Source organism: Mobula hypostoma, chromosome 1 (genome assembly GCF_963921235.1).
Source record: "Mobula hypostoma chromosome 1, sMobHyp1.1, whole genome shotgun sequence".
Classification (NCBI taxonomy): domain Eukaryota; kingdom Metazoa; phylum Chordata; class Chondrichthyes; order Myliobatiformes; family Myliobatidae; genus Mobula; species Mobula hypostoma.
The window spans coordinates 169,424,545-169,447,860 of NC_086097.1; the positions used below are offsets into that span (position 1 = coordinate 169,424,545).

A 23,316-nucleotide genomic window follows, 5' to 3' on the forward strand; every position below is an offset into this window, starting at 1 on the left:
TTTCTCGCATTACCTCAGTACTGTAGACAAAACTTGAGGTCTCCGTGTTCAATAACCCCTTTCCGACGGGCAATTCAAATTAAATGCTCCTTGCTATGCACATAGTGGAATTGGAGTATAACAGGTCGAGGCTTCAACTCTTTAGGAGGTTTTGCTCTTAAAGTCTGATGAACACGGTCAGGTATAGGGGGAGTAGAAAAAACTTCAGAGCCGAACACATCCATTAAAAATTGAGAAAAGAATTTAGTAAGGTCACCAGTCAATGTCTTTACGGAGTCCTGTTATTCGCAAATTCTGTCTACGACTGCGACTTTCCAGGTCAATAATCTTAACTTTATACCGTTCCAATGTTTGAGTGGTCGAAGTGAATTTCTTTTCCAACAAATCCAGTCTATGATCTCTCTGTCTACCAGCTTCATCGAGTTCGGAAATTTGTTGTTGTTGTTTTTCACTCTCACGCTTAAGTGCTCCCAGTCTACCTTTGATCTCCTTTAACAATACTTCCAAAGTAGAAAATCTTTTATCGAATTTATCATCCAGGAGCTTCGACATAGCCTCCAAAGTGAGCTGAGACTGTTTAGGATCACCTTCTCTCCTTCCATTTCCATTACCCGCTTCCTTGCTTTCGGCTGATGCCTTTTTCCCCTCTGGTATCCATTTCCAGCGATTAAAAATCAAGGTCCAAGCATATAAAAGTGCTATAAACACTTCAATATAGATAGTAAAAGGGTGGTAAAAAGATTGAAAAATGAACAGAGCAAAGCCAAAATGCAACTTACTCCATCTAGTGCCCCAAGAGAAGTCTTTTGTGGGTGGTGGGTGGGGCTATTTTTAGTTTAGTTTTTTTTCACCTGGGCTGATCTGAAACTACAAATATGTCTGAATTGTCGTAACTTCTGTTTCCCCTTTAAACCTTTTTCCCTCTTCCTGATTCATCAATTTCCTATGCAGTAAGGTTAACCCTTTGCATACCATATGGCTTATTCAAGTAAAATGGATATTATTATTAACTTTGTTTCATGGAATACGAATGGTTTGAATCATTCGATTAAACAGAAGAAGATTTTTAAAGTTTTTCATAGATTGAATGCTCAAATTATCTTTGCCCAGGAAAGTCATGTGAGGAAGGAGGATAATCAGCGTTTTTTTTGGTTTTGGAAAAACTAACAATTTCATTCCAACTCATAAGCTAAGGTGTAAGGAGTCCATTTTTATAGTCTCTTCAATTTCATCTGTTCACTATGAAACAATCTCAGACCTGAATGGTAGATTTCTGTTAATTACTGGTTTACTTTATAACTAAAAAGTTGTCATGGTTAATATCTATGCACCAAATACTGACTATCCTGAATTCTTTAAGCATTTATTTGCATCTCTTCCTAATTTAAATGACTATCTGTTGATAACAGGCTGAGATTTTAACTGTTGCCTGAATCAGTTGATGGACAGGTCTGTGCCCAATCAGGTACTTCCAAACAAAACTGCTATTTTTATTAATTGCTTTTTAGCTGCCTCCAGAATTTTAGAAGTTTGGTGGTTTTAAGATCCTAACGATAAAGAGTTCTCACTCTTTTCTCATGTATATCATAATTACTCTAGAATTGATAACCTTTTTTTTTTAATCCACTCTCGATTAGTTTCGTCTGTTACAGCTTGTGAGTACGATGCAAATGCCATCTCTGATCATGCGCCCTGAAAACTATCAATCAAATTAACTGATGTAACTTTCAGTGCTAGACAATGGCGGTACAATTCTACTCTGCTTCAGGATTTAAACTTTGTTAACTTAATTAAAGAACAGATTGTCTTTTTCTTTTCAACTAACTTTACCGAAGAAATTTCCAGTGAGATTATGGGATACTTTTAAAGTATATATCCATGAGCAAATTATTTCATATTCTGCTGGATTGAAAAAATGAATTAATAATAAAACATGTACATTGGTTGATAAGATTAAAGAAATTGATAAAAAGTATTCTGCTGCTCCTAATCTGGAGTTTTATAAAAAGAGAGTTGAACTTCAGATGCAACAGTTTGTTATTAACATCCCCAACTGAAGATCAATTACTTAAAACTAAGAGTCAATTTTATATAATTACATGGTGATAAATCTGGTAAATTACTGCCCAACCAATTGAAAGCTGCTTCAGCTAACCGTCAGATTATTAAAGTTCGTAAACCGGATGGTATTTTGACGGTTGACCATGAAATTAATAAATCTTTTCAAGAATTCTATACCTCTTTATACCAATCAGAATTTCCTGACAATTCTACCATAATGCATGAATTTTTAAGGAAATTTAATATTCCAAAATTACCACAATGAATGTTTAGCACGAGACGGACCCATTACGGAAGAAGAAATAAAGAAAGCAATTTATTCGATGAATTCTGGTAAAGCACCCGGTCTGGATGGGTATACAGTAGAATTTTTTAAATCTGTTTTCAAATCTACTTTCTCCTTGGTTATGTAGAATCTTATTTGTAGAGAAATTACCACAATCCTTTGATGAAGCATCTATTTCTTTAATTCCTAAAAAAGATAAAGACCCCACTGAATGTGCTTCATATAGACCTATATCCTTGTTCAATGTGGACTCCAAGATCTTTTCCAAAATATTAGCTATTAGATTGGAAAATATATTGCCACAAATTGTCTCTGACGACCAGAGAGGGTTTATTAAAAATCATTACTCGTATTTTAATGTTAGGAGGTTAATGAACATTGTATATACTTCTTCATCTCAAACTCCAGAATGTGTTATTTTGCTTGACGCCGAGAAGGTGTTTGATAGAGTTGAATGGAAATATTTATTTAACATTCTTGAGAAATTTAACTTTAGCCCAAAATTCATATCGTGGATTAAATTGACATATCATATATATACCTTTGGCTTCTGTACTTACCAATAATCAGGGCTGTCCTTTAAGCCCTTTACTGTATGACATTGCCTTGGAGCCCTTGGCAATCATAGTCATACTTTATTGATCCCGGGGGAAACTGGTTTTCGTTACAGTTGCATCATAAATAATAAATAGTAATATGTAAATTATGCCAGTAAATTATCAAATAAATCCAGGACCAGCCTATCGACTCAGGGTGACTGACCCTCCAAGGGAGGAGCTGTAAAGTTTGATGGCCACAGGCAGGAATGACTTCCTATGACGCTCTGTGCTGCATCTTAGAGGAATGAGTCTCTGGCTGAATGTACTCCTGTGCCCACCCAGTACATTATGTAGTGGATGGGAAACATTGACCAAGATGGCATGCAACTTAGACAGCATCGCTCTTCATGATTCACCCAATATATCTGGCATTATTCGTGGGAATGGGACGCATAAGGTATCACTATATGCAGATGACCTGTTACTATATATCGCTAACTCAGAGAAATCCATCCCTGCAGTAATACGCAACACACATAAAAGTTGCTGGTGAATGCAGCAGGCCAGGCAGCATCTCTAGGAAGAGGTACAGTCGACGTTTCGGGCCGAGACCCTTCGTCAGGACGAACTGAAGAAGAGCTGGTAAGAGATTTGGAAGTGGGAGGGGGAGATCCAAAATGATAGGAGAAGACAGGAGGGGGAGGGATGGAGCCAAGAGCTGGACAGCTGATTGGCAAAAGGGATATGAGAGGATCATGGGACGGGAGGCCGAGGGAGAAACAAAAGCGACCCTTCGCCTGTGAGTCGGCTGGGGTGATATACTGCGTCCGGTGCTCCCGATGCGGCCTTCTATATATTGGCGAGACCCGACGCAGACTGGGAGACCGCTTTGCTGAACACCTACGCTCTGTCCGCCAGAGAAAGCAGGATCTCCCAGTGGCCATACATTTTAATTCCACATCCCATTCCGATGTGTCTATCCACAGCCTCCTCTACTGTAAAGATGAAGCCACACTCAGGTTAGAGGAACACCACCTTATATTCTGTCTGGGTAGCCTCCAACCTGATGGCATGAACACTGATTTCTCTAACTTCTGTTAATGCCACACCTCCCCCTCGTACCCATCTGTTATTGCCCATCCTCTGGGCTCCCCCCCCCTTCTTTCTCCCAGACCTCCTGTCCCATGATCCTCTCATATCCCTTTTGCCAATCACCTGTCCAGCTCTTGGCTCCATCCCTCCCCCTCCTGTCTTCTCCTATCATTTTGGATCTCCCCATCCCCCTCCCACTTCCAACTCTCTTACCAGCTCTTCTTTCAGTTTGTCCTGACAAAGGGTCTCCGCCCAAAACATCGACTGTACCTCTTCCTATAGATGTTGCCTGGCCTGCTGCGTTCACCAGCAACTTTTGTGTGTTGCTTGAAATTCCAGCATCTGCAGATTTCCTCCTGCCTGCAGTAATATGACTTTTCTGGTTATAAATTGAATCTTAATAAGAGTGTGCTTTTACCATTAAATATGCAAGTTCCAATCTATAGACAATCACCATTTAGACTGGTTACCGATTATTTTACTTATTTGGGTGTTAAAGTTACTAAGAAGCACAAGGATCTATTTAAAGCTAACTTTTTACCCTTAATTGATCATGTTAAACAACTGCCTACTAAAGAGTCCCCATTGTCCTTATCATTGATTGGTTGAATTAATGCTATTAAGATGATTATTTTACCTAAATTTCTGAATCTATTTCAGACAGTACTAATCTTCATCTCTCAATCCTTTTTTGATACTATTGATTCTAAAATTTCTTCATACATATGGCAGAATAAAAATCCTAGGTTAAGTAAGAAATACTTACAGAAATCAATAAAGTATGGCAGTTTGGCATTGCTGAACTTTAGATTCTATTATTGGGCAATTAATATCCAATATCTAACATTCTGGACACAAGATTTGGATGAAATTCAATGTTCACGATGGGCGAACCTCGAGTGCGAGTCTGTACAGGGGTTCTCATTGGCTTCTGTTTTAGGGGGTTCGCTTCCCTTTGCACTTACTAAACTGAATAAACAAAACGATTAATCCAAAAACTAAACATACAATACGAATATGGTTTCAATTTCGTAAATTTTTTGGATTGAATAAATTTATCCTATCAAGTCCAATTATATCCAATTTTTTCTTCCAACCATCCAGGACTGATCAAGCTTTTATTTTAAAATGGAAAAGGAAGGGATGTTTTCGTGATTTATTTATGGATAATTGTCTCATGACTTTTGAAGTTGTCCAATAAATATAATTTGCCTAGATCACATTTTTTCAGGTATTTACAGATCAGAAACTTTTTGAATGTTATTTTACCTACTTTTCCGATACTGCATCAAACTGAAATTACAGAAAAAAATTTAGGTTTAAACGCCTATCAGAAGAGTTTAATTAGCAATTATTTATGATTTATTTACAAAAATACGTCTAGGTACATCTGATAAAATTAAGAATATCTGATAAAATTAAGAATGAATGGGAAAGAGAACTTCAGGTATCTTTACCTATAGAGAAATGGGAGAAAATTCTCCAACTAGTTAACACCTCTTCAATGTGTGCTGGACATGCTTTGATACAATTTAAGGTGGTTCATAGGGCCCATATATCTAAGGATAAGTTAGCTCGTTTTTATTGCCATATAAATCCTATCTGTGACAGATGTAATTCTGAGGTAGCTTCCTTGACACATATGTTCTGGTCTTGCCCTCTTTTGGAAAAATATTGGAAAGATATTTTTGATATTATTTCATTAGTTCTGCGTCTTGATTTACAACCTCATCCTATCACTACAATTTTTGGATTACCAATGATGGACTCTAGTCATTTATCCCCTTCAGCTTGCCCTTTGATTGCATTTGTTACATTAACAACCAGCAGATCCATTTTATTTAAATGGAAAGATTCTAATCCCCCTACTACATTTCAATGGTTTTCCCAAACCGTAACATGTTTAAGTTAGGAGGGGTACTATCCATCCTCTTCAGTTAAATTTGAAGAAACTTGGAGGCCATTTATTCAACATTTTCATATGATGTAAGCTGACCTTTTCCGAATCCTTTTCAATAACTTTTTTGTATGGAGGAGCGGAGTTAATGACAAATAATGATTTTAACCGATGAAACATGGCTGCCAGCCTTTGTTTTGTTGTGTTTTGGTTTTTTTTTTGCTGTTGTTTTTTAAAGTGTAAGGGGACTTTACTTTGTAAAAATTTTTTTGAATCTTTTTCATGTTCAGTTATTAAGAGATTGGGAGGCTTAAATTAAATTACATATATTACTCTGAGTCTGTGTCTGTATACGTTAACCGTTATTAATGTAATCCCGATCTCTTTGTATCATTATCGTTATGTTTATCAATTCAAAACTTAATAAAAAAGATTGAAAAAGAAAAAGAGAAATAAAACTAGAATTAATGGCGATTGTAGCAGTTGAATATGGAACTAACCCGTTTTATGTCACTGTTTTTTTCCCCAAGACATCCAAGAGCCTCTGATCTTTCACTAAAGAACTCTCCCAGAGTGAGCTGAAGGCAACTTTGATCTTGCACAAAGTCAGATGTTGCTGGCGATACTTCCAATTTCACATTAGAAGGCATCTTCCATGAATCATTTCCAAATGACTCACCAGTAATCATATTCATTTTATCTTCCTGCAAACAAACACTTAAATTAATGAGATAATAAACTTAGATTAATGAGAAACTTCGCATTTTGCACTTTGCCAAAAGTTGATCGAATTCTAACTTTGCTCAGATACTGAACAATAATGATTGTAGCTTTTACAATTAGGTAATTTTGCCAGTGGATACACTGATATATTTGCATTACTGTGTTCAAAATATGCAGATACTTTGCTGTAAAAAAAAAACAAAAAACCTTTACTCTTAGCAGTGGAAAGCTTTTAGAATTTGGCACACTTTTAATATAACTGATAGAACAGAGAAGGGAAAACCAGTTAGTGTGGTGTATTTGGATTTTCAGAAGGCCTTTAATTTTACCCAACTTAAAAAATTAATGAGCAAAATTAAAGCACATGGTATTGCGAGAAATACACAGGCATGGATTTAGAATTAGTCATAGGGCACTGCAGCACAGGAACAGGCTGTTCAGTTCATCCAGTCCTTGGCAATTTGTTTTTCTTCCTTGCCCCATCTAACTCCACCTACAACATACCTCTCCATCCTACTTTCAGCCACATACCCATTCAAACATCTCTTAAAAATTTGCAATTAGAGTTGCATCCATAACCTTGTCTGGCAGCTCATTCCACATTCACAGCGAAGAAGTTTCCCCTGAAGTTCCCACTAAATACTTTATCTTTCAGCCTAAACTTACGAGCTTTAGTTCCTGTGTAACGCAGCCTCAGGGGAAAAGCCTGCATCTATTTACCCCATCTATAACCTTCATAGTTTTGCATAACCCCTTATTCTCCGCGCTCCAGAAAATGAAGTCTAAACTATTCAACATTTTCCTGTCACAAAGGTCCTCAGGAACCGACAACATCCTTGTAAAATTTTCTCTTCAAGCTTATTGGTATCTTTTCAGTAGGTAGGTGATCAGAACTGCACACAATACTCCAAATTCAAACTCATTGAAGTCTTACACAACTTCAGTATAACATCCCAACATGATCCTATCTACCTGTGATGTTGTTTTCAAGGATCTCCTTGTTCTACCATACACCTCAGTCCCCCACCATTCACTGCATGGCCTACTCTGCTTCGTAATGCCAAGGTACAACACCTCACACTTGTCTGCATTAAATTCCATCTGTCATTTTACAGCCAATTTTCTCATCTAGTCCAAATTCCACTGTAAACATGGATAGTCTCTCTTGCTGTTCCCAGTCTTGGTGTCACCCACAAATTTGCTGATCAGTTCAGCATGTTATTATCTAAATCAGGGTTCTCTTCCTGGGATCCACAGAGAGATTACGTGGGCATCTGTCAACATGGATGGGAAAAAAATTTACATCTTCATTTTCACTAACCTCTAACTGAAATTTAGCATTTCCTTCAATTATGAATGTAGGCAACAAACAGTAGTATTAACAGTACCAGTGACTTTGTTACCAATAGAAACAAAAGATATTTTCATATCACATTACAAGTTGTTACAAATATCTCAAAATATCATTTATGGCATGCTCATCACTACTTCAAAAACATGGTAGTTGTTAGATCTGCTTCCAGATCCAACGTGATTACAGTCTTTCTGTATGCAGACACTCGTGTAATGCACCTGGCCAACTACTGGGCAGCCCTGCATGCTGAAGTTGCATGTCCTCGCATTTGTGACCCAGACATCTACGTTACTCTGCATTATTCCCCATCTACAACTGCTTGTTGATCAATGGGTCAAAGCAGGTGAGTCACTTTTATTGTTTGTTAAAGTTTTGTAAAACTGGACAGTTGAAATGCGAATTGTTATCTCTTCGTAAGGCCACGGGGTCTTATGTAATACCATGCAATTCCATGCGCAACAATAGTCAAATTCCAGGAAGGACACCACGCCTGAGCTACAGCTATAATCATTGCATCTTTCAGAGTATCTAAAAGCCATCAAAAGTCTTAAAACTTTGTAAGGCCCGTCTTATTTTACTATTTATATTTTTTGCAGACCTAATTTAAATTGAAATGTCGTAAAAAAGTATGACGGAAACAAGTGGTTTCATTGGCATTAAAGGATGTGATGAGCCACAAAAGCCAGTGTTTATTGTGTGGGAAAATGCTTACAAATGGAAGAATGAACCCAGCAAAACTGAAAGAGCACTTCACATCTGTTCCTCCTGAAAATGCATCTAAAGATGTGGGTTGTTTTTCATGCGAAGAAAACTGAATTTGAAAAAGTTGGAACACTTTTAAAACTTGGATTTGCCGTTTCACAAAAACCTTCTCTTGAAGCATCCTATTAAGGTGCTTACCATATTTCCAAACAAAAGAAACTCAACACTATTGGAGAGAAGTTAGTTAAGCCATATGCACTGGAGATTGTTCAGCTGGTTTGTGGACTGGAACAGGAACAAAATGGAAGCGATTCCCTGATCAAATAATGTGATATGTTCTAGAATAGTTGATATTTCATTTAACATTTTGAAGCAGGTCATTGAGGAATTGGCAGCCTCACAACTCTCAGTCAGTATGCAACTGGATGAAACTACAGCCATTTCTCAATGCTTATTCATTATGCGCATGCTGAAGCCAAAGAATTTGAGTGCCTCTTTTGGAAAGTACAAAGGCCGTTTTCGAAATGCTAAAAAAGTACTTTTTTTGCCAAATAGAAAGCTTGACTGGAAAGGAAAACGTCATACTTTAAGCACAGATGGAGCTCCTGTGATCCTTGGTAATACATTTTTGCTAAATTAGTCATCACTTATTGTTGTTTCTTCTGGCCCCCCACCCCCTACACAGACATGCACCGGCAACAAAAACTCTTAACCCTCAAAGAAGTTATGTCAGCAGCCATAAAAGTCATCAATTTTATTAGAAGATCTCTGAATAACCGCATTTTTAAAAAGACTGTGTCAAGAAATAAGTACAGAATATAAAGTGCTTCTCTACTACACAGAAGTTCAATGGCTTTAAGAGGGCAAGTCTTGAAGCACATTCAAACTAAGGACAGAAGCTTCACTTTTTCTAAAAGAACAAGAAAACCCACTCTTGGAACAGTTTGGAAAAAAAAAGTATTGTATCAATGGGTTGCCTTACCTAGCAGACATTTTCAGCCATATGAATGAAATAAATCTTTCAAGGTTCTGAAGTGACCACTATGGATAGTACTGAAAAGTTACAAGCATTCTTGTCTAAGCTGCCGATATGGAAGAAGAGAGTAGAGGCTGACATCTTTGCAAACTTTCAAATGCTGGAGGAAGTGCTTTACCAAGATGGAGTTGAGATAGAAAATTTTCTGTCAATTTCTTTGAAGAGACACTTCAGAACACTTTCAAAAGTTATTTCCATCCTGATGGTATTAAAGTTGAACCATAGATCTGCAATCCTTTTCTTTCTGATACAAATTGTATCAAAGATGTAGATCTAGCCAAAGCTGAACTCATTGTTCTTAGGACAAAAAATGTACTACAATTGGAGTTAACTCAAAAACCCTTAGATAATTCCAGTGCTTCTTGAGAGAAGCCTATTCGGCATTGTAAAGCAAGCTATACAAGCTTTAATTCCATTTGCAACAACTTATCTTTGTGAATTAGGATTCTCAATACTTACTATACAATGGGGTGACCCGTTGGGGCACCATTTGAGAGAAGGGCAGTGCAGTCTGATGTGACTAGAATGAACATTAAATTTTCCTGAACGTTATCGGTATTCCTTTGCTTTGGAAACTGAAGTAGTAAACCTTAGTTTTATTAAAGAAGAACGACACGTAGCAAAGCAAATATAGCTCCTCCTCGTTTAACGAAGAACATTTTTGATGGCATCATTTCTGGCTTATCTGCCATCCAGGACATCTCAAATGTCCTCTTTCTTTAAGGATCATGGTTTCCCTTCTGCTGTCATCAATGATGCCCTCACCCGCATCTCCTCCATTTCCCGCACTTCGGCCCTCACCCCATCCTCCTGTCACCACAACAGGGATAGAGTTCCCCTTGTCCTCACCTACAACCCCACCAGCCTCCGGATCCAGCACATTATGCTCCGCAACTTCCGCCACCTTCAACAGGACCCCACCACTAAAAACATCTTTCCCTCTCCACCCCTCTCTGCTTTCCACAGGGATCGTTCCCTCCACAACTCCCTGGTCCACACGTCCCTCTCCATGGATCTCCCACCCGGCACTTATCCCTGTAAGCGTAAGTGCTACACCTGTCCCTACACCTGCTCTCTTACCACCATTCAAGGCCCATAACAGTCCTTCCAGGTGAGGCAGCACTTCACTTGTGAGTCTGTTGGGGTCATCTATTGCATCTGGTGCGGCCTCCTCTGCATCGGTGAAACCCAACGCAGACTGAGGAACCGCTTCGTCGAGCATCTCCGCTCCATCCGCCACAACAGACAGGATCTCCCGGTTGCCACCCACTTCAACTCCGCTTCACATTCCCATTCAGATATGTCCATGCATACCCTCCTCTACTGCCATGATGAAGGTAAACTCAGGTTGGAGGAGCAAAACCTCATATACCGTCGGGAAGTCTCCAGCCCCTGGGCATAAATGCTGAATTTTGTAACTTCCGGTAATTCCCTCCCCCTCCCTTCCCCCCAACCCTGTTTCACTCTGCCCCCTCCCCCAGCTGCCTATCACCTCCCTCATGGTTCCATCTCCTTCTATTACCCATTGTGTTTTCCCCTATTCCTTCTTCACCTTTCCTGCCTATCCCCTCCCCCACCCTTTTATCTTTCCCCTTATTGGTTTTTCACCTGGCACCTACCAGCCTTCTCCTTCCCACCCTCTCCCCACCTCCTTTATAGGGCCTCTGTCTCCTCCCTCTTCAGTCCAGACGAAGGGGTCCAGCCCAAAACGTTGACCAATCATTTCCACGGATGCTGCCCAACTTGCTGAGTTCCTCCAGCGTGTTGTGAGTGTTGTTCTGCCACCCTTGTGCCTCTTATTGTCATTCTGGAGACATGCAGCCCTTTCATCTCTTCAGCTGTTTGTTGTTTGTCTCTGATCCTGGATACATGCATGCCTCTCCTCCTCTGTCTCTTCTTTTCTCATTTTTTCTGTCCTGCTTCTTTGATCCTGGAGTCGTGCAGCCCTGGCCTCATCCAGTTCTTGTTCTCTCCCTCTCTTTGCCGCTTCCCGACAACGTTTGGCGTCATCTCTTGATCACGCGGCATAATTAGGCTATTTTTTTTTACCCTAATGCTGGATAGAAGATACGAAGCAGTAACACCAAAGGATGCTGATTATTCTTGATGATGTGGTTGGCTCTCTCCTAAATGGATGTGATATAGTCACCGCTGTCCTTTGACTGCAACAAAGGGTTTGATGGGTGTCTCGAAGTACGTCATTACAGTAAGATTTAATTATCTCTTATTGATGGGTGGCAGTTACATCTGTCCCCATCCTGCACATGCTGATGGTGATTAGCAGAATGTGACCACACGAAATAGAGCTGCCCTGCCCTTTGGCTCCAGTAGGTGTTGCTGCTGAAGCTGGCCGTGCGTAAGCGTCGGGCTGTCGCGTCCCAATTTCTATGATGGCGGATCAGCTCTCGGGCTAAGAGGGAGCCTGTTGATTTTTGCGAATGAGCAATTTTATACAAATATATAACCCTGAACTTTGCCTGCATTCTGTAAGTTAGCACATTTTAATTCGGTTTAGCCAAAAAAGTGCCGCTGTAATGCACTGTTTGCTCTAATTGAAGGTCACAAAAAGACAAAGAGCATGAGAGTTTTAGTATTATATAGATAAGCATAGAAACAAAAAAAACTGAAATTGATTGGATGTCCAACATGACGTGTGTTGCTTCGTCAAAGACCACTCCACAGTTTAATGTTCTTATTTAAGTGAAGCAACAAGAGCCCTTGATGTCTTTAAAAAGTTTAATTTTTACTTGCCTATATTTTAAATGCAAAGTATTATTTAATAAAGAAGCATATATATTACTACATCACATATGCGTTTAAAAAAAAAATTGGGTAAGTATTTCAAAATACTTGGTTTCCTTCGTAATCCTACATATTTCATTTTATATATTTAAATACATGATTCTGAGATGGGGTCCATAGGCTTCACCAGACTGACAAAAGGGGTCCATGGCATAAAAAAAATGAAGAACCCCTGATATAGATCATTAATATAGTTAAATAATGGACCCAGTGTAGATCCCTGTGGAATACCACTCGTCACAGGCCTACAGACAGAAAGAGAATCATCTACTATGATTGTCTTCTCCTGCTAAGCCCAATGCTGAGTCCAATTTACAACTTCATCTTGCATGCCAAGCAACTGAACCTCTGACTCACCTCCAACATGGGCACTTCACAGACCTTGCTAAAGTCCATGTAGACAACATCCAGTCTTTCATCAACCTTCCTCGTAACCTCCTCAACAAATTCTATACAGTTGGTTAGACGTGAATTACCATGCACAAAACCATTATCCCTAATCAGCTCGCTAACACTGAATCACAGTGGATTTTATTTAGCTTTTTTTTTCCCCCAACACTGATCAACAGAAAAAGACAAAGTGAAAACAAATCTCTACAAAGTGATCTAAATTAATTACAAATATAAAACATAAAATAATTGACTGCATAAATAGTCACCCCTTCCAAGTCAGTATTTAGTAGATGCACCTTTGACAGCACTTACAGCCTTGAGTCTGTGTGGATAGATCTCTATCAGCTTTGCACATCTGGACACTGCAATTTTCCCCCATCCTTCTTTACAAAACTGCTCAAGCTCTGTCAGATTACACGGTGATCATGAGTGAACAGCCCTTTTCAAGTCTCACAAATTCTCAATTGGATTGAGGTCTGGACTGACTTAGTTACTCCAGGATATTAACTTTGTTGTTATTTAAGCATTCCTGTGTAGCTTCAGTTTTATGATTGGGGTCATTGTCTTGCTCGAAAACAAATCTTCTCCCAAGTCGCAGTTCTCTTGCAGACTGCATCAGGTTTTCCTCCAGGATTGCCCTGTTATTTTGCTGCATTCATTTTACCCTCTACCTTCACAAGCCTTCCAGAGTCTTCTGCAGCGAAGCATCCCCACAGCATGATGCAGCCACTGCCACGCTTCATGGTAGGGATAGTGAGTTTTCGATGATGTGTGTTGTTTGGTTTCTGCCAAACATAGCGTTTAGACTGATGACCAAAAAGCTCAATGGTTTCATCAGACCATAGAACCTCCTTCCAGCTGACTTCAGAATCTCCCACATGCCTTCGGGAAAACTAGAAGAAATTTCATGTTTTTTTTCTCCCAACAGTGGCCTTCTCCCATAAAGCTGCAACTGGTGAAGCACCCTCAGGCAACAGTTGTTGCATGCACAGTCTCTCCCATCTCAGCCACTGAAGCTTGCAACTCCTCCAGTTGTCTTGGGTCTTTTGGTAGCTTCCTTCACTCATCCCATTCCTGCATGGTCACTCAGTCTTTGAGGACAGCCTGATTTTGGCAGATTTACAGCTATTTCCTGATGATTGACTTAACCGTACTCCAAGGGATATTTAATGACTTGGAAATTTTCTTGCATCCATCTCCTGACTTGTGCTATTCAATATTTTTTTTTGTGGAGTTGCTTGTTCTTTTGTCTTCAGGATGTAGTTTTTGCCATGACTCACCAGCAGCTGGACCTTCCAGATACAGTCATACTATAATCAATTCAAGCAAGTTGGCTGCACGTCTCCAAAGATAGATTTCCATTTAACTAATTATGTGATTTCTAAAACCAATTAGCTGCACCAGTGATGACTTGGTATGTCATAATAAAGGGGGCTGAATACTAATACAATCAAATATTTTGTTTTTTATATTCTACAAACCCCATTTCCAGAAAAGTTGGGATATTTTCCAAAATGCAATAAAAACAAAAATCTGTGATATATTAATTCACGTGAACCTTTATTTAACTGACAAAAGTACAAAGAAAAAATTTCCAATAGTTTTACTGACCAACTGAATTGTATTTTGTAAATATACACAAATTTAAAATTTGATGGCTGCAACACACTCAAAAGTTGGGACAGAGGCATGTTTACCATTGTGTTACATCACCTCTCTTTTTAATAACACTCTTTAATCGTTTTGGAACTGAGGATACTAATTGTAGTAGATCAGCAATGGAAATTTTGTCCATTCTTGCTTGATATAAGACTTCAGCTGCTCAACAGTCCGTGGTCTCCGTTGTCTGATTCTCCTCTTCATGATGCGCCATACATTTTCAATAGGAGATAGATCTGGACTGGCAGCAGGCCAGTCAAGCACACGCACTCTGTGTCTACAAAGCCATGCTGTTGTAGCCCGTGCAGAATGTGGTCTGGCATTGTCCTGCTGAAATAAGCATGGTCGTCCCGGGAAGAGACGTCGCCTTGATGACAACATATGTCTCTCTAAAATCTTAATGTACACCTCAGAGTCGTACCTTCACATACATGCAACTCACTCATGCTGTGGGCACTCATGCACCCCCATACTATCACAGATGCTGGCTTTTGCACCTTTCGCTGATAACAATCTGGATGGTCGTTTTCATCTTTGGCACAGAGAACTCGACGCTTTTTTCCCCAAAAATTAGCTGAAATGTGGACTCATCTGACCACAGCGCACGGTTCCACAGTCTTTCGGTCCATTCTGAGATGAGCTCGGGCCCGGAGAACTCGCCAGCGTTTCTGCATAGAGTTGATGTATGGCTTCCTCCTTGCGTAATACAGTTTCAAGTTACATTTCTGGATGCAGCGACGGACTGTGTTGAGTGACAATGGTTTTCCGAAGTACTCCCGAGCCCAGGTGGCGATAATTGTCACGGTAGCATGACGGTTTCTTAGGCAGTGCCGCCTAAGGGCTCGAAGATCACGCGCATTCAACAGTGGTTTCCGACCTTGCCCTTTACGCACGGAGATGTCTCTGAATTCAAAAGTCAAAAGTCTTTCAAAAGTCGATAGATTCTAGCATGGTTCCGGAGGACTGGAAGATTGCAAATGTCACTCCGCTATTTAAGAAGGGGGCAAGGAAGCAAAAAGGAAATTATAGACCTGTTAGCTTGACATCGGTGGTTCGGAAGTTGTTGTAGTCGATTGTCAAGGGTGAGGTTACAGAGTACCTGGAGGCATATGACAAGATAGGCAGAACTCAGCATGGATTCCTTCAAGGAAAATCCTGCCTGACAAACCTATTACAATTTTTTGAGGAAATTACCAGTCGGCTAGACAAGGGAGATGTAGTGGATGTTGTATATTTGGATTTTCAGAAGGCCTTTGACAAGGTGCCACACATGAGGCTACTTAACAAGATAAGAGCCCATGGAATTACAGGATAGTTACATACATGGATAGAGCGTTGGCTGATTGGCAGGAAACAGAGAGTGGGAATAAAGGGATCCTATTCTGGTTGGCTGCCAGTTACCAGTGATGTTCCACAGGGGTCCATGTTGGGGCCACTTCTTTTTACATTGTACATCAATGATTTGAATTATGGAATAGATGGCTTTGTGGCTAAGTTTGCTGACGATATGAAGATAGGTGGAGGGGCCGGTAGTGCTGAGGAAACGGAGAGCCTGCAGAGAGACTTGGATAGATTGGAAGAATGGGCAAAGAAGTGGCAAATGAAGTACAATGTTGGAAAGTGTATGGTAATGCACTTTGGCAGAAAAAATAAACGGGCAGACTATTATTTAAATGGGGAAAGAATTCAAAGTTCTGAGATATAACGGGACTTGGGAGTCCTCGTACAGGATACCCTTAAAGTTAACCTCCAGGTTGAGTCAGTAGTGAAGAAGGCAAATGCAATCTTGGCATTCATTTCTAGAGGAATAGAGTATAGGAGCAGGGATGTGATGTTCCCATGATGGGGGAGTCTAGAACGAGAAGGCATGACTTAAGGATTGAAGGGCGCCCATTCAGAACAGAAATGTGAAGCAAGTTTTTTTGTCAGAGGGTGGTGAATCGATGGAATTTGTTGCCACGGGCAGCAGTGGAGGCCAAGTCATTGGGTGTATTTAAGGCAGAGATTGATAGGTATCTGAGTAGGCAGGGCATCAAAGGTTATGGTGAGAAGGCGGGGGAGTGGGACTAAATGGGAGAATGGATCAGCTCATGATAAAATGGCAGAGCAGACTCGATGGGGCGAATGGCCGACTTCTGCTCCTTTGTCTTATGGTCTTAATTCTCTGAATCTTTTCACAATATTATGTACTATAGATGTTGAAAGACCTAAATTCTCTGCAATTTTGCGTTGAGAAACGTTCCTTTTGAACTGAGTAACAATTCCCTCACGAATTTTGGCACAAAGGAGTGAGCCACGACCCATCCTTGCTTGCAAAGACTGAGCCTTTGATGGCCGCTACTTTTATACCCAGTCATGATATCTCACCTGCTACCAACTAGCCTGCTTAATGTGGAGTCTTCCAAACCAGTGTTACTTGAATATTCTGTGCACTTTTCAATCTTATTTTAACTCTGTCCCAACTTCTGTTGAGTGTGTTGCAGCTATCAAATTCTAAATTTGTGTATATTTACAAAATACAATTAAGTTGGTCAGTAAAACTATTGAAAATCTTTTCTTTGTACTTTTGTCAGTTAAGTAAAGGTTCACGTGAATTAACATATCACAGATTTTTGTTTTTATTGCATTTTGGAAAATATCCCAACTTTTCTGGAAATGGGGTTTGTAATTAATTTAGATCACTTTGTCTATATCTGCTTTCACTTTGACACTAAAGAGTTTCTTTCTGTTGGTCAGTGTCAAAAAAAAAACCCAAACTAAAGGTACTGTGATTCAATGCTATAAAAACAATAAAACATGAAAACTTCCAGGGGGTGGGGGGGGGGGGATGAATACTTTTTATAGGCACTGTATCCTGTAGAATACTTTCCAATAATTATCGGCTCACTGGCCTACAAATTTCCCAGCTTATTCTTAGAGCTTTTCTTAAGCAGCAAAACAAAATCTTCAATCCTCCAGTCTCTGGACCTCACCTGTGGCTAACTATGTTTAAATATCTCTGCCAGAGCCCCTGCAATTTCTTCACAAGCCTCCCACAAAATCAGAGGGGACAACTTTTCAGGACCTGGGATTTATCCACACTAATTTGACTCAAAACAGAAGCACCTCCTCTTCTGTAATCCAGATGTTGCCACTACTCTTATCTCAGTTGTATAGACCCTGTGTCTGTCTCCCAAGTAAAAACAGTAAAAAAAAACTTGTTCAAGATCTCCCAAATTGACTGGCAGGTAGGTAACTGCACTAAGTGGGGCTCTCAAAATGGCAAACAGTGACTAGCTGGGTAAGTAAGGAATTCATGCTTGGGTTCAGTGATTTACAACAATGGTTTGATGAGGGCAATTACACAATAGAGTGCAATCCTGATATCTTCATACTGTTCCTCTGAGTAGATACTGATGGGCTCTCTATCCATGAGAAGATCAGTTTGATTCTTATCACCCCGTAGGTTGGAGCTTTGGGCGTTTCGACTGTAGATGCCCTTGTCAGGACTGAAAAACTCATGCACTCCATGGTTATCAACAGGGTTAAGACTTTCGCATTTTTAGTACCAACTATCTGCTGTTCTGGTCACTTTTTTAATGTTAGACCAAAGTCTTCAAGTCCTAACTTGTTCTTAAGGGCATCAACAACTGAGTTTACATGAAAAAGAACAACAATCTTGCAAACCTGAATAAACTTGTGCTCTTCCTCAAATTCTTCCTGATCTTCTTCAATTAATGCAGCAGCTCTGTCTGTAGAAAACACCGAAATTAAATCATAACAATCTTTTCAAAAGTAATTCTTTAAAGGTATTTTAATTGACAAAAATCTTACCACCACTTATAAATTCTTCTTCTTTAATACTATTAGCCAGATCAGTCGGAAGATTGAACTGACTCTGCTCTTGATCCAGTGAATGATAATAAGCTAGATCAGTCATCCAGCACCCTCCTTCATTTTGGTCAACCACACCAGATTTCATCTCTGTAAAAGAAAAAAGTATCCATTGTGTTTTTACTATTCTCCTTTCTTGGATTTATATTACAACTTTATATTACAATTCTTGATAAGAACAATCTTCTTTGACTAACTCTTCAACCTCAATAATTGACAGAAATAAGTGGATTGGACAGTCTCCTCACTTGATATGATCACACATGATTATTGGATCTTATCAGAAGCCATAGCCTTGATCTTCAGTTCCAGTTGTAAAAGATCTGTTCATGCTTTTACAACTTACTAAATTTAGTTCAAGTTTAATTATCATTCAACCACACGTAAAGATCAATTAATATAGTCAAATGAAACAGCATTCATCCAGGATCAAAAGTACAAAACACATCATCAATAGTCATACATAGCACAAGGCATAGATAGCCCATATAAGATAACAAGAAAACAGTCACACAAAAAAAATAGCCCAAGTCCCCAAATGACATGTCCTGTAAACAGATGGTGCATGGGTGTTATCAGCAAGAACAAGCAGTTCTCAGCAGTCCGCAGATGAACGTACACACGCACACAATCCAGCTTGTCCTTCCACCGATCAAGCACTGGATGGCAGTGCTGACAGGAGGGGCCACCCAAGACCCTGCATCAACACCACGCTACACCACCTCCAGCGTTTCCTCTCCTGGACTGATACAACAGGCAAGCATGTGGCTTGAGGCCTCGTCCTTGCTACAACCAAAGCCACACAGCTCCCCAGCATCTTGTCTTGCCTATAAACAAAGGAAAAAAACTTGCTATATTTTACATTACCAACATCCAACAGGACCTTGCGATTGCAAAAGGTATGTCCAAAACAGTCAGTCACTGTTAGACTGCCTACTGCTTTCGCACACCGACTCTGATGCCTTGCTGTAAAAGGCAATAAAGTTCCACACCAAGTCCAGCTCTTTCAGCTACTCTGCTAACAAGCAGCTCTCTGATGGAGTAGACCTCCAGTACCTGATGTTCCTAACGTCCAGTATTTTCTTGCGGTCATAAAAAGATTTAAAAAAAGACAAGACCACCTTTGCTTGGCTCCCAAGAGGCCACTGCGTCTGAACACACTACCATCATACCGAAGTCTTATATCCGATAGTATGAATTTCAACTGTCCACGGTAATTTTTATGTAGCACTTAATGTGCTTTCTGGAAATCTTCGGTCTTGCAGATCTTCACGACTTCAGGATTGAAGGACATCCATTTCAAACAGAGATGCAGAGAAACTACTTTAGTCAGAGGGTGGTAAACCTGTGGAATTTGCTGCCACAAGCAGCTGTGGAGGCCAAGTCACTGGGTGCATTTAAGGCAGAGATAGATAGGTTCTTGATTAGCCAGGGCATCAAAGGGTATGGGGAGAAGGCAGGGGAGTGGGGATGACTGGAAAAATTGGATCAGCCCATGACTGAATGGCGCAGCAGATTCAATGGGGCGAATGGCCTACTTCTGGCTCCTATATCTTATGGTCTTATCTCTTTTACTTTAAAGGGAGTTTGAAAGGAGCATGAATAGAGTTTTAAGAAACTCTTTTGATGCCAAGGGTAAATGAAGTGTCCTCTGGTTGAATATAGCATTTCTCAGTAATCTGTAATAGGACTTCTGCTTTGCATCCAATGTATAAAATTATTCCTTTGCGTAATACATAAAAGAACATTAACTGTCAGTATGCAATTAACAAATAGGAGCCATGAAGTTCAGAAGATAGAGCCAGAAAACTACACATGAGCACATACATGATAAAACTGTAAGGCTAGAAGCCAAAAAGATTAATATATAAAAATTATTAAAAGCTGGAGCATACTTATATGTGCCATTTAAAAACTGTGGTACCAGCTACAGGCAAAATGTGTTTTTACTACATCATCCTCCAAATGCAACATTCACAGACCAAAAACTTTGAGGTGGTTAGGGTAAATCTGTCAGAATATTGTCAGCTACAAACATAATTTTATCTATAGCAAAAAGCACAGAAGAATAAACAAACAACTGGCAGCTACAGTTGAGGCCACATTCTCTGGAAACAACAATTGCAATTAATACCTTTGCTATTATGTGTTTGGGAGCATCCAGTGCTGTATTCAGCTTTCTGCTGGTTGAGAAATAAGTTACTTTTTGAGGAATCTTGCCACATCCCTTCTGTGCTTTCATCTGGATACACAGGGGATAAGTAAACAGCTGCCAGAGGTGGGCCTGAAACTCCAGTCAAGGTCTGGTCAGCATCATCACTTTCTGTAACATTTGTCTGTTCTACTGCTGCACCCCCACAAGGTCCATCTCTAAGACCCAAGCTGTTGTCACAACTTGGTGAGCAGATGATCTGTGATACATGAAGTGGTGTGGAAAGTGACTGGTCAGGTGCGGTAGTATTACCACCGCCAGAACAAAAATATACAGAATCCAGCTTCATTCCATCATTCAAACCAGAATCAAGAGTATCCTGTAGAACACAATAGATAGCTGTTATTGGTACAAGATAAATATTTGAATCATAATTAAATTATGAAATGCCAAATATCCCAGACCTTGCAGCAAATAAGACAATCAATTGGACACACTAAAGACTTCCTAACTCTAAAGAGCAAAATCAAGGTTACCGCAATGTTACTTCATTGATCAAAATCATGTTTACCATCACTGGCATACATCATGAAATTATTTTTTTTTGCACCAGAACTACAGTGTAATACATAGAAAACTATAACAAATGCAAGTATTCACCCCCTTGAAAGTTTTCATGTTTTATTGTTTTACAACATTGAATCATGGATTTAATTTGCTTTTTTTTTGACACTGATCAACAGAAAAAGAGTTTAATGGCCAAGTGAAAACAGATCTCTACAAAGTGATCCAAATAAACTACAAACATAAAAACACAAAATAATTCATTGCAGAAGTATTCACCCTCTTTAATATGACACACCAAATTATCACTGGTGCAGCTAACTGGTTTTAGAAGTCACATAATTAGTTAAAAGGAGATCGGTTTTTGAAGATCTGTGTGCAGTCAGGGTGTTTCAATTGATTGTAATAAAAGTACACCTCCATCTGGAAAGTCCAACTGCTGGTGAGTCAGTATCCTGGCAAGAACTGCACCATGAGGACAAAAGAACACAACAAACTCTGTGTAAGGGTTATTGAGAAGCACAGTCAGGAGATGGATACAAGAAAATTTCCAAGTCACTGCAGAGAAAATGCAGTTGATCTTTTGGATCACTTCAATGGTGTAATGGTGTTACATTGTTTGACAAATTGAGAACTTCTAATAGGGAATATGTGAGTTGCAAATCAGAGGTTGGAAACACACACACACACACGCATATATACACATACATACACAACACACATATGTATACACACATACACAAATACTTCTTGCAATGCAGAATCTTGAAGGTAGCTTTAAGAGGAGAAGTGAGCAAGTAAAATAAACGTAAGTAAACTTACAAAGAACACAACATACAATCAATTTAATAGGTACACCTGCTTACTCATGCAAATATCTAGTCAGCCAATCATGTGACAGTAGTTCAATGCATAAAAAAAATGTAGACACTGTCAAGAGGTTCAGTGGTTGTTCAAACCAAACATCAGAATGAGGAAGGAATGTGATCCAAGTGATTCTGACTGTGGGATGATTATTGGTGCCAAACAGGGTAATCTGAGTATCTCAGAAACTGCTGATCTTCAGAGATTTTCACATACAAGTCTCCAGAGAATAGTGAGAAAAACAAAACACACTTAGTGAGTGGCAGTTCTGTGGGCAAAAACATCTTGTTAATGACAGGTCAGAGGAGAATGGCCTGACTGGTTCAAGCTGACAGGATGGTGACAATGCATTACAACAGTGGTGTGCAGGAGTGCATCTCTGAATGCACAACACATCAAACCTTGAAATGGATGGGCTGCAGCAGCAGAAGCAACAAACGTACACTCAGCGGCCACTTTATTAGGTGCAGGAGGTAAAAAGTATAAATAAAATTTAGAACACATTTGGATAACTTTGTGAATGTTGTAAGTATCAGTGATAAAATGCTGAAACTGAAAACTGCAGCTCAAGAATTGTGTAACCAAAAACATAACCATAAAATAATATCACATAATGCCATGAGGATATTCACAGTCTGAAAAAAAATGCATGCTCCTCCCTCAGTATGGTGCCTTTGCAGTTGCTTAATAAAATTTCTCACTATTCTGCACGACTACTATTGGAGAAGCTGACTGCTACTCCAGGAAAACTGGTCATGATTTCCATTGCCCATTTAACTTAAACAAACTTGGGCATAAAAATTAAAAGATGCAGAAAGGTATGGTTCTACAAATTGTGATGATTCCAAACCAACTGATCAGCATAATTCAACTCATCAGATGCAACATAAAGCTTTGCAAATAAGGGAGAATAGTAACCTTATTTTCCTACCTCATTTTGACCAGGGATACATTCTCTATATGCTTGCAAAGGAAGTGCATCAAACGTTTGATCTTGCCCAGCGATATTCCTATCCACTATTCTAAGGTCTTGGAAATTATTAAATATCACTTTATTAGAAGACACATTTATCATATTATCATCTTCTTCTCCAGCTATATTCCTGTCAACTATTTCACTTTCCCAACGATTGGAGGCTGCAGATTGTCGAGGTGACACACCATTTCCATCTTCTTCATTCCCACTGCTACCATCTCCTCCATCACCTAAAACATCAGTGCACATTTTTAATGTATAATCACAAATTCATACTTTAAAATTAGCTTAACTACATTTATCATTGTTTTCACCCATAACTAAAATTCAATGTAGTAACTAT

General features: G+C 39.4%; 1 protein-coding gene across 6 annotated transcripts in view; it reads right to left on the reverse strand.

Moving 5' to 3' along the window:
* Positions 1-23,316, reverse strand: part of cep192 (centrosomal protein 192) — a 222,195-nt gene that overhangs the window by 134,770 nt on the left and 64,109 nt on the right. For all 6 annotated transcript variants that reach the window (XM_063059701.1, XM_063059694.1, XM_063059687.1 and 3 more), the window contains 5 exons: positions 22,929-23,203; positions 20,552-20,948; positions 18,358-18,507; positions 18,211-18,275; positions 6,376-6,579 (listed from right to left, as the gene is read on the reverse strand). In XM_063059701.1, coding sequence (XP_062915771.1) covers positions 6,376-6,579; positions 18,211-18,275; positions 18,358-18,507; positions 20,552-20,948; positions 22,929-23,203 — 1,091 coding nt within the window. The remainder of the gene's footprint in view (positions 1-6,375; positions 6,580-18,210; positions 18,276-18,357; positions 18,508-20,551; positions 20,949-22,928; positions 23,204-23,316) is intronic.